The sequence below is a fragment of the Schistocerca piceifrons genome, chromosome 2 (assembly GCF_021461385.2).
Source record: "Schistocerca piceifrons isolate TAMUIC-IGC-003096 chromosome 2, iqSchPice1.1, whole genome shotgun sequence".
Lineage (NCBI taxonomy): Eukaryota > Metazoa > Arthropoda > Insecta > Orthoptera > Acrididae > Schistocerca > Schistocerca piceifrons.
Window position 1 is genome coordinate 652,942,471 of NC_060139.1, and position 13,143 is coordinate 652,955,613.

At 41.5% G+C, this 13,143-nt stretch overlaps 1 protein-coding gene across 1 annotated transcript in view; it reads right to left on the minus strand.

Annotated features, from left to right (window-relative positions):
- LOC124775701 (kinesin-like protein KIF19) overlaps positions 1-13,143 on the minus strand; it is a 471,390-nt gene that overhangs the window by 291,047 nt on the left and 167,200 nt on the right. The window contains exon 3 of the mRNA XM_047250529.1: positions 4,137-4,283. Within this exon, the coding sequence (XP_047106485.1) occupies positions 4,137-4,283 (147 nt within the window). The remainder of the gene's footprint in view (positions 1-4,136; positions 4,284-13,143) is intronic.

Below are 13,143 nucleotides of genomic sequence, written 5' to 3' on the forward strand. Positions count from 1 at the left end.
AGTCCTTTGCTATCTTTGACAGAATTACAATGTCATCGGCGAACCTCAAAGTTTTTATTTCTTCTCCATGAATTTTAATACCTACTCCGAATTTTTCTTTTGTTTCCTTTACTGCTTGCTCAATATACAGATTGAACAACATCGGGGAGAGGCTACAACCCTGTCTTACTCCCTTCCCAACCACTGCTTCCCTTTCATGTCCCTCGACTCTTATAACTGCCATCTGGTTTCTGTACAAATTGTAAATAGCCTTTCGCTCCCTGTATTTTACCCCTGCCACCTTTAGAATTTGAAAGAGAGTATTCCAGTCAATCGGGGACACTGCTTTAAAATGGTTTAGCTCTTATCTGTCAGACAGGAAACAAAGAGTAATTTTAACTTCAAATGGAACCAATTATTCCTCAGACTGGAAAACAGTTCCCCTAACAGTCCCACAAAGCTCGATGTTGCGTCCCTATCTGTTTCTTTTTTATGTAAATGACTTACCACTTGCTATTGATGCTCATTCAGACTTATTTGCTGATGACACATCAGTTCTAATTGATAATGAGGTATCTGAAAGTATTCCAGAAAAAGCCAAAAATACTTTATAAAACCGAATCTTGGTACCATCGAAACAGATTAAGACTAAATGTAACTGTTGTGACTTGGCAAGACAGCCAAGTCACTATGAGAGGAAGCCGAAAGGCACGCGCTTAAGCTCACGCAGGCTGGCGCGAGGTCTGGAACAGTCAAGGGAATTAATAGTAGCAAATAAAGTACGTAGTTGATGTAATACTTAACTTTAATCCATAAGTGGCGCACATCGGTCTGACGGTACAGGCATCACAAGTTAATTATCTATTGATAATGGCGCCTTGCTAGGTCGTAGCAAATGACGTAGCTGAAGGCTATGCTAACTATCGTCTCGGCAAATGAGAGCGTATTTGTCAGTGTAGCACCGCTAGCAAAGTCGGCTGTACAACTGGGGCGAGTGGTAGGAAGTCTCTCTAGACCTGCCGTGTGGTGGCGCTCGGTCTGCAATCACTGACAGTGGCGACACGCGGGTCCGACGTATACTAACGGACCGCGGCCGATTTAAAGGCTACCACCTAGCAAGTGTGGTGTCTGCGGTGACACCACAGTAACTAATACCAAAATGATGCAATTTGAAGCTAAATCAGTAGAAAGGACTGAAATAAAGATAACTTGGAATGATCAGGATACACATAAGCAAACCACGTGAAGTTCTTAGGCCTAAATCTTAATAAAAATCTAAATTGGAAGGTACACATCCACGAGATAAATTTTAGCTACAGTGCGACGAGAGGAAATTATGCCTATAACAGTTATAAACATTATCTATTCGACATATGAAAAAATAGTGAAAAAGAGGATAGATATTAATTATTTATATAATATTCTATGATGTAATTGGACATATCGATGTGTATCATACAAAGACAATGGTAATTGTAAATTCCTTTTATGATCTGCGTTTGTCTCCCTTTGTTTTTACCTTTTGTTGGTTGGCTTTTGTAGGTTGTGGACGCATATCAAACTGAGGTCTGTTAAGAAATTGTGATTATTTGTTAATTATTACTTGAAAATAGAGTTCATTATTATTATAAATATGAGTAAATAATTATTTGTAACTTTAATTCCTCTCTCAGCAAGCATTATCTGTGTTAATTATTTCTTTCCGCTGCAAGGAGCGCAGCTATTGATGATAGCGATTTGTATCGCGTTTTTGTCTGTGTTTTCCTTAGAAACAAATCAAATGTTTGCTTGATGAAGTCTAAATAGTGCACAATACGAAAGTAGATTTTATAGCGTTTAGTAAGCATTTTAAATATTTACTTATTTGCTCTAACAATAGAAAGTCTCTATCAATTGTCTGCCGCCATCTTAACAATTATCTCAGCGGCAAATTCAAATTTAAATTACGCAATTCTGCAGAATAAATGCCTAAGGTAATACAAATGTGTAAAAATAAATGTGCACCGGTGGTCCCGAACTCATTTTAATGAAAATGATTCGAATCAGATTGGTTCTTTAAAAACAGTGCTCATTGCACGATCCTTATAAGAAACTTTTCTAGCTGATGTATGGAGCCGAAATTAATTATGCACGAGTTGCGAAGAATATTGTTTCAGGGAACATACGTCAGTATTGTGCGCGGCTGATATTCGGTGGTATGCTGTCGATCGCTGTTAAAAAATTTAAAAATACTATATATCCCCTCACTTTACATATATGAGGTGGTGGTGTTCTTATATAAAAATCAACATACACTAGACACTTTCCGTTTTGACCACAACTACAGCACTTGCCACAGAGACAATTTCAAACTTCCAACACATCACTTAAAACTTTAGGCCCAAACGCCAGAGTATATGGGGTTAAAAATTTTCAATAAAATAATAGGCAGTAATATATTTAATATGGAGCTTGGTTCACTGAGAAGATTGCTCTTTACTCTTCTGGTGGAAAAGTGTTATTGTTCTGTCGAAGAATTCATTGAAGACAGTTTTACAGTCTGAACACATGGTTTGTATTACATGTATTGTTTTATGTACTTGTGTAGCTGCAACTTAGAAATGTAAAATATTATGTAAACTTTTGTACTTCTCTCGAAAAAGAGAAAAAAGTTTCTTTTTGTAAATATTGACATTTCTCCTGTACATCAGATCAAATGATTTGAAAATTTGTACGTAAGGAGATGAATAAATCACATTCACATACCTCCTGAGAGCCTATTGATCACCAATGATCATGGGAAATGAACCACCAACTCTTCAAACAACTCAGTATGCACAAGCTGTACCCTGGTGCCATGGAACACACTTCTTGACGGTGTTGCATTTTTCCCTGTAGTTTTTTTACATTCCCTTTCATTTCAATTTGGACATTTTTAGTGATTTTTATTTTTCGTATAGTTTTACCCCATATGTCCCCTTGTCAACCAAATTCAACCTGTATATCATAAACATATCTTACATGTAAAGAGACCAGCAATCAGTGGGTGTCCCAAAATTATGTTTAGTTCCCCTAAACCATACTGAAAATTAGCATTTAGTGTGATTCACCATGGAAATAATAATATGATTCATAAGATATTTCATTATCCGACATGAAGTTTGATGGCACCATAGAAATGATGTGATGAGCCACCACAATACATGAAGCAGTCACAGTTGAGGTGGGCAACCATGTGCTGTTCTGGATAATTTTCACTGAGTTACAGCAGTTACAAGAAAAGTGATGGGAGAGCAACAGTTTCAGTTGATTCGATTCTAATACACAACGTGGTAGCAACGTTTAGGATGCCATTTTGAAGTGGAGTAATGCATATTTGTTTTGCGGAGAGTAACAGAAAATGAATGCCACAGACACTTTTTGTTTGCTTTTCAATGTTTGCAATTCATCTTTCATGGGCCTGCAGACATGGACAAAACAAATCAAGATAAGTATAAATACAGGGTTTCCCAGGAGGAATGGTCAATATTCAGTGATATGACAGGAATGTTCATTTGAAGCAAGAAACTTCAGTGAACATATGCCCTATTCCAAAGATTTTTCGAGATAGAACCTGTTTAATGTATGTTTGTTTTTGGGCTAGTGATGTACAGATATGTGTCTTACTCACTCAGTGTCTTTGGCTTTTCATTCTAGACCAACCTACCCCATTCCTTTCATCCTCATTGGGAAGATCTTTCTGCCATAGGAATTGGACCCAAAATAGGAGTGGACCCAAAATTGAAGCCTGTGGGACTCCTTTTGTGTTTTCTGCAGAGTGCCCAGAATTTTGTAGCTTTTTTGCATCGTCTGAAATATTCAGTACATATTTTGCATTCTGTTATTAAGTTTCATTCAAAGCAATTTTTGTAAAGCCATCAGTTAACAAATAACAGTGAACATTAAATTTATTCTATCTGGGAAACCATTCGTAATAGGACATAAGTCGATGTGAATTGTTTTGCTTCAACTGAGCGTTCCTGTGATATCCCTGAATAGTGATCACGCCTAGTGGGACAGCTTGTATATCCACATGAGTCGTGGGTTTGAGAATCTGCAAAAGGGGGCACGCTTTTTGTAACAAAGCAATGAAGTATAGGCAGACGTGGAGGCTTATAAAGCAGTTGCATACGACATACCTCATCGGTGGAGGCGGCGGCGACCTGCGTGAGCCCTGCCACCTGCACAGCACCTCTGGTGTCCACCCGCAGCTCAAGGCAGCCAGAACCGGGCGACAGCAGGTCACGGATGTTCTCATTGTAGATCTCCAGGTACGACAGCGACACCTGCACACAATTGCCACTCGCTGTCTTTCCCAACTTTTATACTGCACTTTCACGATGCATATATAAAATACGTAGACTGGAAGAAATTTTAATCACACCCTCAAGCAATTGTACTGGTTACTGCAGAGTGTTGTAGGTGACTATACTTTATTCGTCATAATAATAGAACTGAAGTAAACAAACACAAACTTGACAATTGGTCTGCAGCCATAATATACAATCACTGCTGTTGTTACGCTCTTGGAAGTAGGTCCTACTTATGTACTGAATGGCACAGGTAAAAGTAAAGAAATGCAGTGAAGTTACAGAAATGAAAAGCTGAAATGGACTTATCGGTTATTTACAAAGAAAAATAAAGTGAAACATATATTAATAGAAGATGCTGAAATTTACCGCCTGCAACGCCTATACACAGCTATGCACATCGAAACATATTCAGATAAAGTCGGCGTAAAGTTCGGATACCGGTGGCGGCAACTTCACAGCTGATGTTGTCTTTCATTTACTGTATTGTGTGAGGATTTGTTTCATACAACTTGCTCTTCAAGTGGCCCCCAGGAAAAAAACACATGTTGTTAGATCCGGTGAAATGGCAGCCACAAATGTTTGCTGATAGTTCGTTCCTCAGTGAAGACATCATGGACACGTTCCAGGGACACCTTAGACATGTCACATGTTGCTCCATCTTACTTGAAGAAACAGTATTGTTTTTCATATTCAGTGAGCTGAGCACAAAATGTATCAAAACTTGCCATACATGTAACTGTGTTGAGAGTAGTGGTCCAATGATGCACTTTCCTGGTACACCGCATGAAACACCGAATCGTTGCTGACACAAAATCTCAGGGTTCTGCGCTGCCCAGTACCTTGTGTTCTGCGAATTCACATGACCAGAAAGATGAAGTCATGCTTCATTACTCATGAAGTAATGGGAACGGTCTAACAAACTATCTTTGATGTTACTCAAAAGCCATGTGCAATAATCTACACGTTTCTGACCGTCATACTCCCATAATTGCTGTGCAACCGTCACCGCGATGTAGCCTCAGGTTACAACTGTTCAATATCCACTAGCAACTCCTCCTACTTACACGCGCCTGTTGGATCAATTTATGTGTCAAAGTTCAATTATTTATTAACCATGTTTACAGTTGCCTTGTACCACACTAGCCAGTAGCGGATGCATCATTCAGCTGCGTGTTGGATTCCCGTTGATGGCTGCCGAGTCAGGAAGAGTGTATGACCTCGCACCGTGCTGTTGGTGCAGTTATGGTCCACCATGAATCGTCTCGAACTAGTTAATCGAGCGTGCTCGAACCCACTCCAAATTCTGTGTTGACCCTTGGTGACCCATCTGCGATATGGTGTTGTCAGAAGTCCTGCGGTTGGTCGATCTCCTTCCTAACGGCCAGATAGGTTTCAGCACCTGGAACATGGACCACACAAGGCCCTTCTGCTGGTTTTCACGCTGAAGTTCAGTGCTTTCAGCACTCCACAATGTGGTGTTGTGTCAGCTTCTCCATGAACAATGGTAGGCAGCGAACAGTATGAAGTTCATAGGGCGAAGACCGTCGTGTCAGGTTCTTCTTCGGTTGGTTCATAGATAGTCCTGGAGTATCTAGGACATAGATTCGTCATCGATCCCAGTGATCTACTCCTTGAGAGCTGGAGAGATTGAGTATTTAAAGGGAGCTAGGGGGAGGCTATGACATCGCAGGTGTCCTTCTCATTCTGCTATATTCGCCTAGCAGGCTCTTAATCGCTGTGTAGGTTCTGTGACTGGTTCTTATGAAATAGGTACAGGTTCTTTTGACATCTCTTACTAGCTAACGAATATGCATGTCACGTTTCCGCTGGTTTTCTGTCCCATGCTATTTTCTACTGAGCTCATCCTCTCTCCCTTGGTGTAGTGCTGTTACGTGCCTAGGCCTGATCCACTTGCGACATACCACTTATTTCCTGTCTCTGCCTCTAATATGACAGCACTTTGCTTGTAGCAAGGTAAATGAGTTCTAATAAAATTTTCTAATTTTCAACCCCTTACCATTCTGTACCATAAAAACTCTGAATAAATCATTGGCGAATGTCTGCAAAAACTTTTGGTGTGAACTGAAGAAATTTATTGTCGTTTTACATTTTGCACAGATCCGTAGGTGCGCTAATTTTTATACAGACTCTGTACTGCTCTCTTTACTGGTAGTCTCAGTCCAGACACTTGACCACGAATATTTCACGAGTTCCCTTAATCGAGCCTGTTTTCACATATGCTTCAACAGTTTCAATTCTTTCTTCTATCAAGAAAGTCATTTTGCAGACAGCAAAGAGAAACGTCTGATTTCACTGAAATGCTAACAGAAGAATGGTAACAATCGATTACTGCATAAAACTGTCCATTTCTGCAGCTGCTTATTTCAGAAGTCGAAATACTGCATTCGCCTTCAGAGGGGAGGTGGGCTGGTTTTAACGGTGCCACCGTGTATTAGATGTCTTTCTAACGTATTAACGGCCCTCAAAATTATTCTTAATCAAACTTTAGCTATGAAATTTCTGTTTCAAAAAACGTTTACAGTCGCAGTCCGCTGGTTTTCTGTCCCATGCTATTTTCTACTGAGCCCATACTTTCTCTCTTGGTGTAGTGTTGTAATGTGCCTAGGCCTGGCCCACTTGTGCATGTTGCTTTGTTTGTCGTACAGTTAATAAATACCGGAAAAATGGCTGACGCAGCTTCCTGCTCCGTAGTAAAAAGAAGCGCGTGGAACACCGTTAAAACGACGAGAAACAGATTGTTCTTAAAGTTTTTGACAAGTTTATAGAGAAAATCGGCTTGTAAATTACCGAGAAACTGTGTTTACTGAAGTTATGGCGTTTTCTCTCAACAAGATGCGTGAAGTAATCGGTAGCGTTGACGAATAGTAATGGAATACACTGCTGATCGCGGTTACTGACATCCTTTAAATATAAATTTCATCAAATTCATGCTGATTAACACATATCTGACCATCATTTTTTTTAAATGAAAAACGCTTATCTTGCTTCTAGTTACATATCGCGCACAAAATTACAGTTTTCATTACAAATATAAATTCTTAATTATGGATATTTCGTAAAGGATTGTTAATAAAGATTATTTAAATTAATAAATCATTACAAATTACATTTTACGACAAAAATGAAAAACCAAATATTCATTCTTTGGACTATGTCCATTGTTTTATACCACACATGTGGTCTCACACGGACCAGAGTGATAAGCGTTGTAGAAACACGGAAAGCAAGAATTTTCACGGCATCGGGGACACAGTGCACATGCTGCATTTTCACAGTTGCTACCGTATCACTGTAATCTGAACACAATAGAATTAATCTGGAATTTGTCGCGAGAAACAGCAAAACATATAAGCTGCCAGACGTGCTGGAACTAACGCACGAAGCTCTCTCACGCCTTGTTGCCTAACGCTTGCCTGATGCAGAACAGCATGTCATAAAAGAAGAGGAGAAAATGTGGCGTTTGGTATACTTTGTGGATTCAGTTGTTGATCGCCTCGTTATCAACGTAGCAGATGACAGTTTCAGTACTAAAATGTATTCTTCAATATTTAACTGTACGGTGAAATCCCTGCAATACGCTTTTACGTCGTAGATCGCTGAAGCAGAAGAATTATCAGGTGTTTAATTTATGCATTTTCATCGCTCTTATTTTTAAGGACAATACTATGTTAGCTAAGAATTAGACCATGTCACGTTTCCGACTGGTTTCCTAAGAAGCGTATTACCGAAGCTTTGCCGTATGTTATTTCAATTTGTTTAAAAATTAACTGATATTCAGAGCTGTATTGTTTCATTGCAATTGTTCACGTCACTGCAAGTTAGTTGGACCAACTCGCTGGCCAGCGCTGTCCAAGTTACAAGCGCCGGTAAAGTTATCCCGTATTATCGCTCAGTTGGTGTGGCCGTTAACACACAGCATAAAACGTGTCCTTATTATCATACTTGACTGTGCTCAAGACTGCTTGGCTTCAACTCTACGTGAAACGAAATCCAATGAGATTCCAGCAAACGAGGAAGAATACATTATGTAATGTTTGCATCAGGTTTTTTTTTCGTGTGATGAACGCAGTAAGTATCAGGTTATCGGGTGATCCTGCACCGCTGGCTTAAGCCATTGGTTTCCAGTGAAACTTCTGGAGCGTGCACGTGGACCCTCCCACATGTTTCCAAGGTTGTTTGGACAACGCCACAGATGTTTCGCCGGGAAGCCCTTACGCATCCTCCATGCAGTCCGGGATTTTTCACATGTGATTTACATGATTTTGGAGACCTGAAGGAATACATCCATGTAGGCCATCAGTTTTCTTCGGACAAAAAGATGCACTCCTGGGTACAATCATGGCTCTGTAGGCAACCGCAAACAGTTTTTCATGAAAGCACTGATCATATTGTTTCTCAGTCGGATAAATATAGCAACAGTTATGGAGATTATTTTGAAATAATAAACGGTTTCTCACTTTTTACCATCTGTCTCGTTTTCTTTTCACTGCCCCTCATGTTTCTCCCAGATACATGGTCTGAAATGGCCATGATGGGAAAATTAGATGAGTCTAAGGTCGTGCAGAGCGTTACCGACAGTTTCGTTTGACGCAAACGTTAATAAGAAATGGGATAGCGTACAAGTAGTACCCGTCTCTACACACCGTAAGGTGGTTTAACACCAAATCATTGTGCGTGTAAATTTTGTTCGTTGACTCACGTATTTCGTTTAATTACAATTTCGCGTAATATCTGTAGTAACAGTTGTCCCACAGTACGTGTTTTAGGTTACAACTCCGAATTCTTTAAGAAGCACTCGGCGGTCTCCGCGTGAAGACGGAACAGACAGTCTTTTCGTAAATGCAGACTCGAATACAGATACTTCCGCAATTCGACAACTTTAGAAATAACTGCTCCAGCTAAAGCTTAGCTCCACTAACATCAAAGGAATAAACTTATACAGTAGTGACAGCAACTAAGACAGTGATATCATATAGATATTAAGACCACATAATATAACCTGAAGATGGCAATCAAGCCGAAATAGGTTCATTGTAACAAAAATGTGAGCGAACATAGCTGCGTCTTGATGTGATATCGTAATATATGATTTCCTTATATGACTTGTACGACGTAGTGAGCCTAATGAACACTAAAAGTTTTCTGAATCGCTAAAACTTCGCACACATTTACCAAAATCGTAAATGGCGCTGTATCTCAGTAGTACAAAATGGAGCCAAGAGGAAATACCGGGTGGTTATAATTAAACTTTCCCTATTTAACATGTTATAACACGGAAACTAATTATCGTACGAGTACCAAACTTGGTAGCATTAGTATCGGGGACATGGGGAAGAGAAATAATACAGAATCGATTCAACTGAAACACTTTTAATGTGCTGCTACGGTACATCATACCATTACATACCGATACCATTACTGTTACAAAAGGGTCTCAATATGGCAACCATTAGGTCGAAAAGAGTCTGAAAGTGCAGGATTGCATTCTGCACAACATAACGAAGCATGTCTGTAGATATGCTGGCTACCTCTCTTGATATGCTGCGCTTCAGATCAGCACGTGCGAATGTTTCCCTGGTAGACCCTGTGCTTCAGGTTGCCCACAACCAGAAATCACAGGGAGTGAGTCAGGTGATCGCGCCGGCCAAGTAAACGATCGGCTGATAATTCGATCGTTTCCAAATGTGTTTCGGAGAAGCAGGTGAAATTCAAAAGCGATGTGCGGTGGGGCCCCATCTCGCATGAAAACCGTTGAGTTCAATGTGTCTCTGTCCTGTAGGGCAGGTATGACATGCTGGCAAAGCAAAATGCAGTAGCGTTGGCCAGTCATACAGCAAGACTTTGGCCCTTGAGGGCCAACCTGCATAAAAAAAATGGGCCAATGATGAACGTAGTTGTGAACCCACACCATACGGTGACACGTTTACCATACAGAGGAACTTCATGCAGAGTGACTGGAGGTGAAGTTCCCCACACTCGGCAGCTCTGTGTGTTTACCTTAACCGTCAGAGAAAAATGAGGTTCGTCTGTCCATAGGACGGTCCAGAGCCAGCCCTCGTTAACTTCAATCTTTGCGAGAAAGTGGAGAACGAAGTCAACACCTCGTTGTGCGTCCTGTATGGCAAGCTGATGTATGATATTGATCTTGTACAGATACCATTTGAGAATGGTTGAAACCACCTTGGGTTCAGTGGACCACGGCATGTTCAACTGTCATGACGCAGCACGTGCACTGCCTCACGATTGAGAACTGTGCGCAGTGATGTTCGGCATAGCACAGCGATTCCATCAACCACCTGTCGTGCAAACGGTCGTCGGCCTCTTCCTGGAGCGACGCCCAGTTCTCCAGTTGATTCGAACTTCTTCATTAGCCTCGACACAGGAGATGGAGAAAGAGGACCCTTCCCAAATCCTTTCAGCCGGCGATATTCTCGAAGTGCAGCTGCAGCATTACTGTTGTTTTGATAATAGAGCTTCACCAATAATGCTCGTTTTGTACAACCTCATGTTGACACGTCAGCAGGTGCACTACGACCGATCAGATGATTGAGACCAGGAATCACGATGACTGTTCGCAGCACCTGGTGGCCATAGTTGGAACTGGACGGTGGCGCTGTGACGCATGGAAATCAGGCACCCTATACTCTGGACATTAATGCTATCAAGTTTGAAACTCGTTCGATTATAACACGTTAAACAAGGAAAGTTTAATTATAATCACCCGGTATGTTTTGCGTTAGTAGCCTCGGCTTATCTTCCTGCTGTGGTGGTGGTGGTGGTGGTGGTTAGTGTTTAACGTCCCGTCGACAACGAGGTCATTAGAGACGGAGCGCAAGCTCGGGTTAGGGAAGGATTGGGAAGGAAATCGGCCGTGCCCTTTCAAAGGAACCATCTCGGCATTCGCCTGAAACGATTTAGGGAAATCACGGAAAACCTAAATCAGGATGGCCGGAGACGGGATTGAACCGTCGTCCTCCCGAATCTTCCTGCTGCATAAAACGGTTGAGCATGTTGCCATAGCCCTGCTCAGCAGTGCTCTTGTTGCTTAAGTGGACTCCAATATATTTTTCTCTGTTTTGCACATTTTCGAAGATGGAAGAAAACGCCGTCGTTCTGGTCATAGACAGGCCAATCCAATCGCCTTGACATTACCAATCAACGACATCATATGGATGGAGTATAGAGGAGCTTATGTTCAGCACACGGCTATTCCAGCCGTTGTAGATTTAGGAGACCTGGTGTCGCTACTTTTCACTCAAGTAGCTCCTCAGCTGGCTTCAGTTGGGCGACAGCACCCTGAATCGCTCCTCCTACGCAAGAGAAATACCCGGCAGTACCGGAAATCGAATGCGAGTACTCCGCACGGCAGTCGGATATACTGACCACTCTTTCAAAAAAAATCGAAGAAAAGCATTCCGATCACCACAAAGCTGTCAGACACACCCAAAAAATATCGAACTGAAACAAGCCACTATCAAGAATAGAACACGGGCCAGGAGCCCGGCAGACCGGCAGCCAACGCCTCTACCGCTTCTTCTTCCTCTTCTTTTTTTTTTTTAAATACTCACAACTTACTACAGAAAAAAGAATAAAACAAAACCAGAGTTAATACTATATGGCACCACCACTTTTACACCAAAAAAACTTTTCCAGACTTTTCGTTTACTTCATTTATTAATTTTAAAAAGAGAAAGAAAATAGAGCCACAAAAATGAAATACACTGTGTAACAATACACATAAAAAGGGGCCATGACTAGAATACCACAAGCACCAGTTAACTAAACCTATACATTGATTACTCAGCTACGGAGGCAGACTGTTTTCGATGATACGTTCTGTGAAATGTTTCAGCGCCAACATTAATAAGTGTTGTGTCATTGCATTTCTCTTTCAAACAGCTTTCAAACTCCATTAAAAAGTATACCGTCTACAAAGAAACTTTCTTCAAATCACTGTTAATACGAGCGTTCAGAATATTACCTGTGAAATAAAATTACGTTTCTTTCTGCGTACTGTAACGCGCCGAGAGCTTCGTTTCGTTATCTTGAATTGCTTATGTCTTACAAGTTTCACGCAATATACGCTGTTAGTCACATGAATGTGACCATTGAGCACTGCCTATGTTCGACGTCAACGTCCAATAACCACTCAACACGGCAGGTAGAAGCACTAACAGTGGAGGGGATACAGAGCGTCCGAGGGGTGCTCGGGAGGGGGGGGGGTGCAGAAAACAGTACAGTTGTTGTTGTCAAGCGGAAACAGAGCGATTTCTCTGACGTCCAAAAGGACATGATCATTGGTTTTTGGGCCAAGGATGGAAACATTTCCGAAACAGCTAAGTTTGTAAACTGCCCGCTTGCCGTCGTGGTTAAAATACACCGTGAATGGCAAAACGGAGCTGTCGGAAACCGGCGCCGAGGCAACTGTGTTGCGCCACCGGCAATAGATGACAGCGGTGAACGATGGCTGCAGAGATGTGTATGGGCAAACAGACGTGCAACTTGAAAATTTTCCTGAAGATGGCGACCAGTTGGATCGCCGAAATATCGAGTCAAGTTGATTTTAGGATCCGGCAGCAAACCCGAAAAGACTTTCAATACTTATTTCGCCGGGAAAGTCTACGTAATCAGACGTGCAACTGTTGAGCTGCTGACCGCCCGGATGAATCAAGGGGCTGCCAACACTTTCTCCTCAACGATGTTTCAACGAATATTGCTGCTGACGGGCACCCGCAGCAGGTGTCTGGTTCATGAACCCATGCTGACTCCTGTTCATCGGCGACGAAGGCTGGAATTTGCGCGACACGCAACT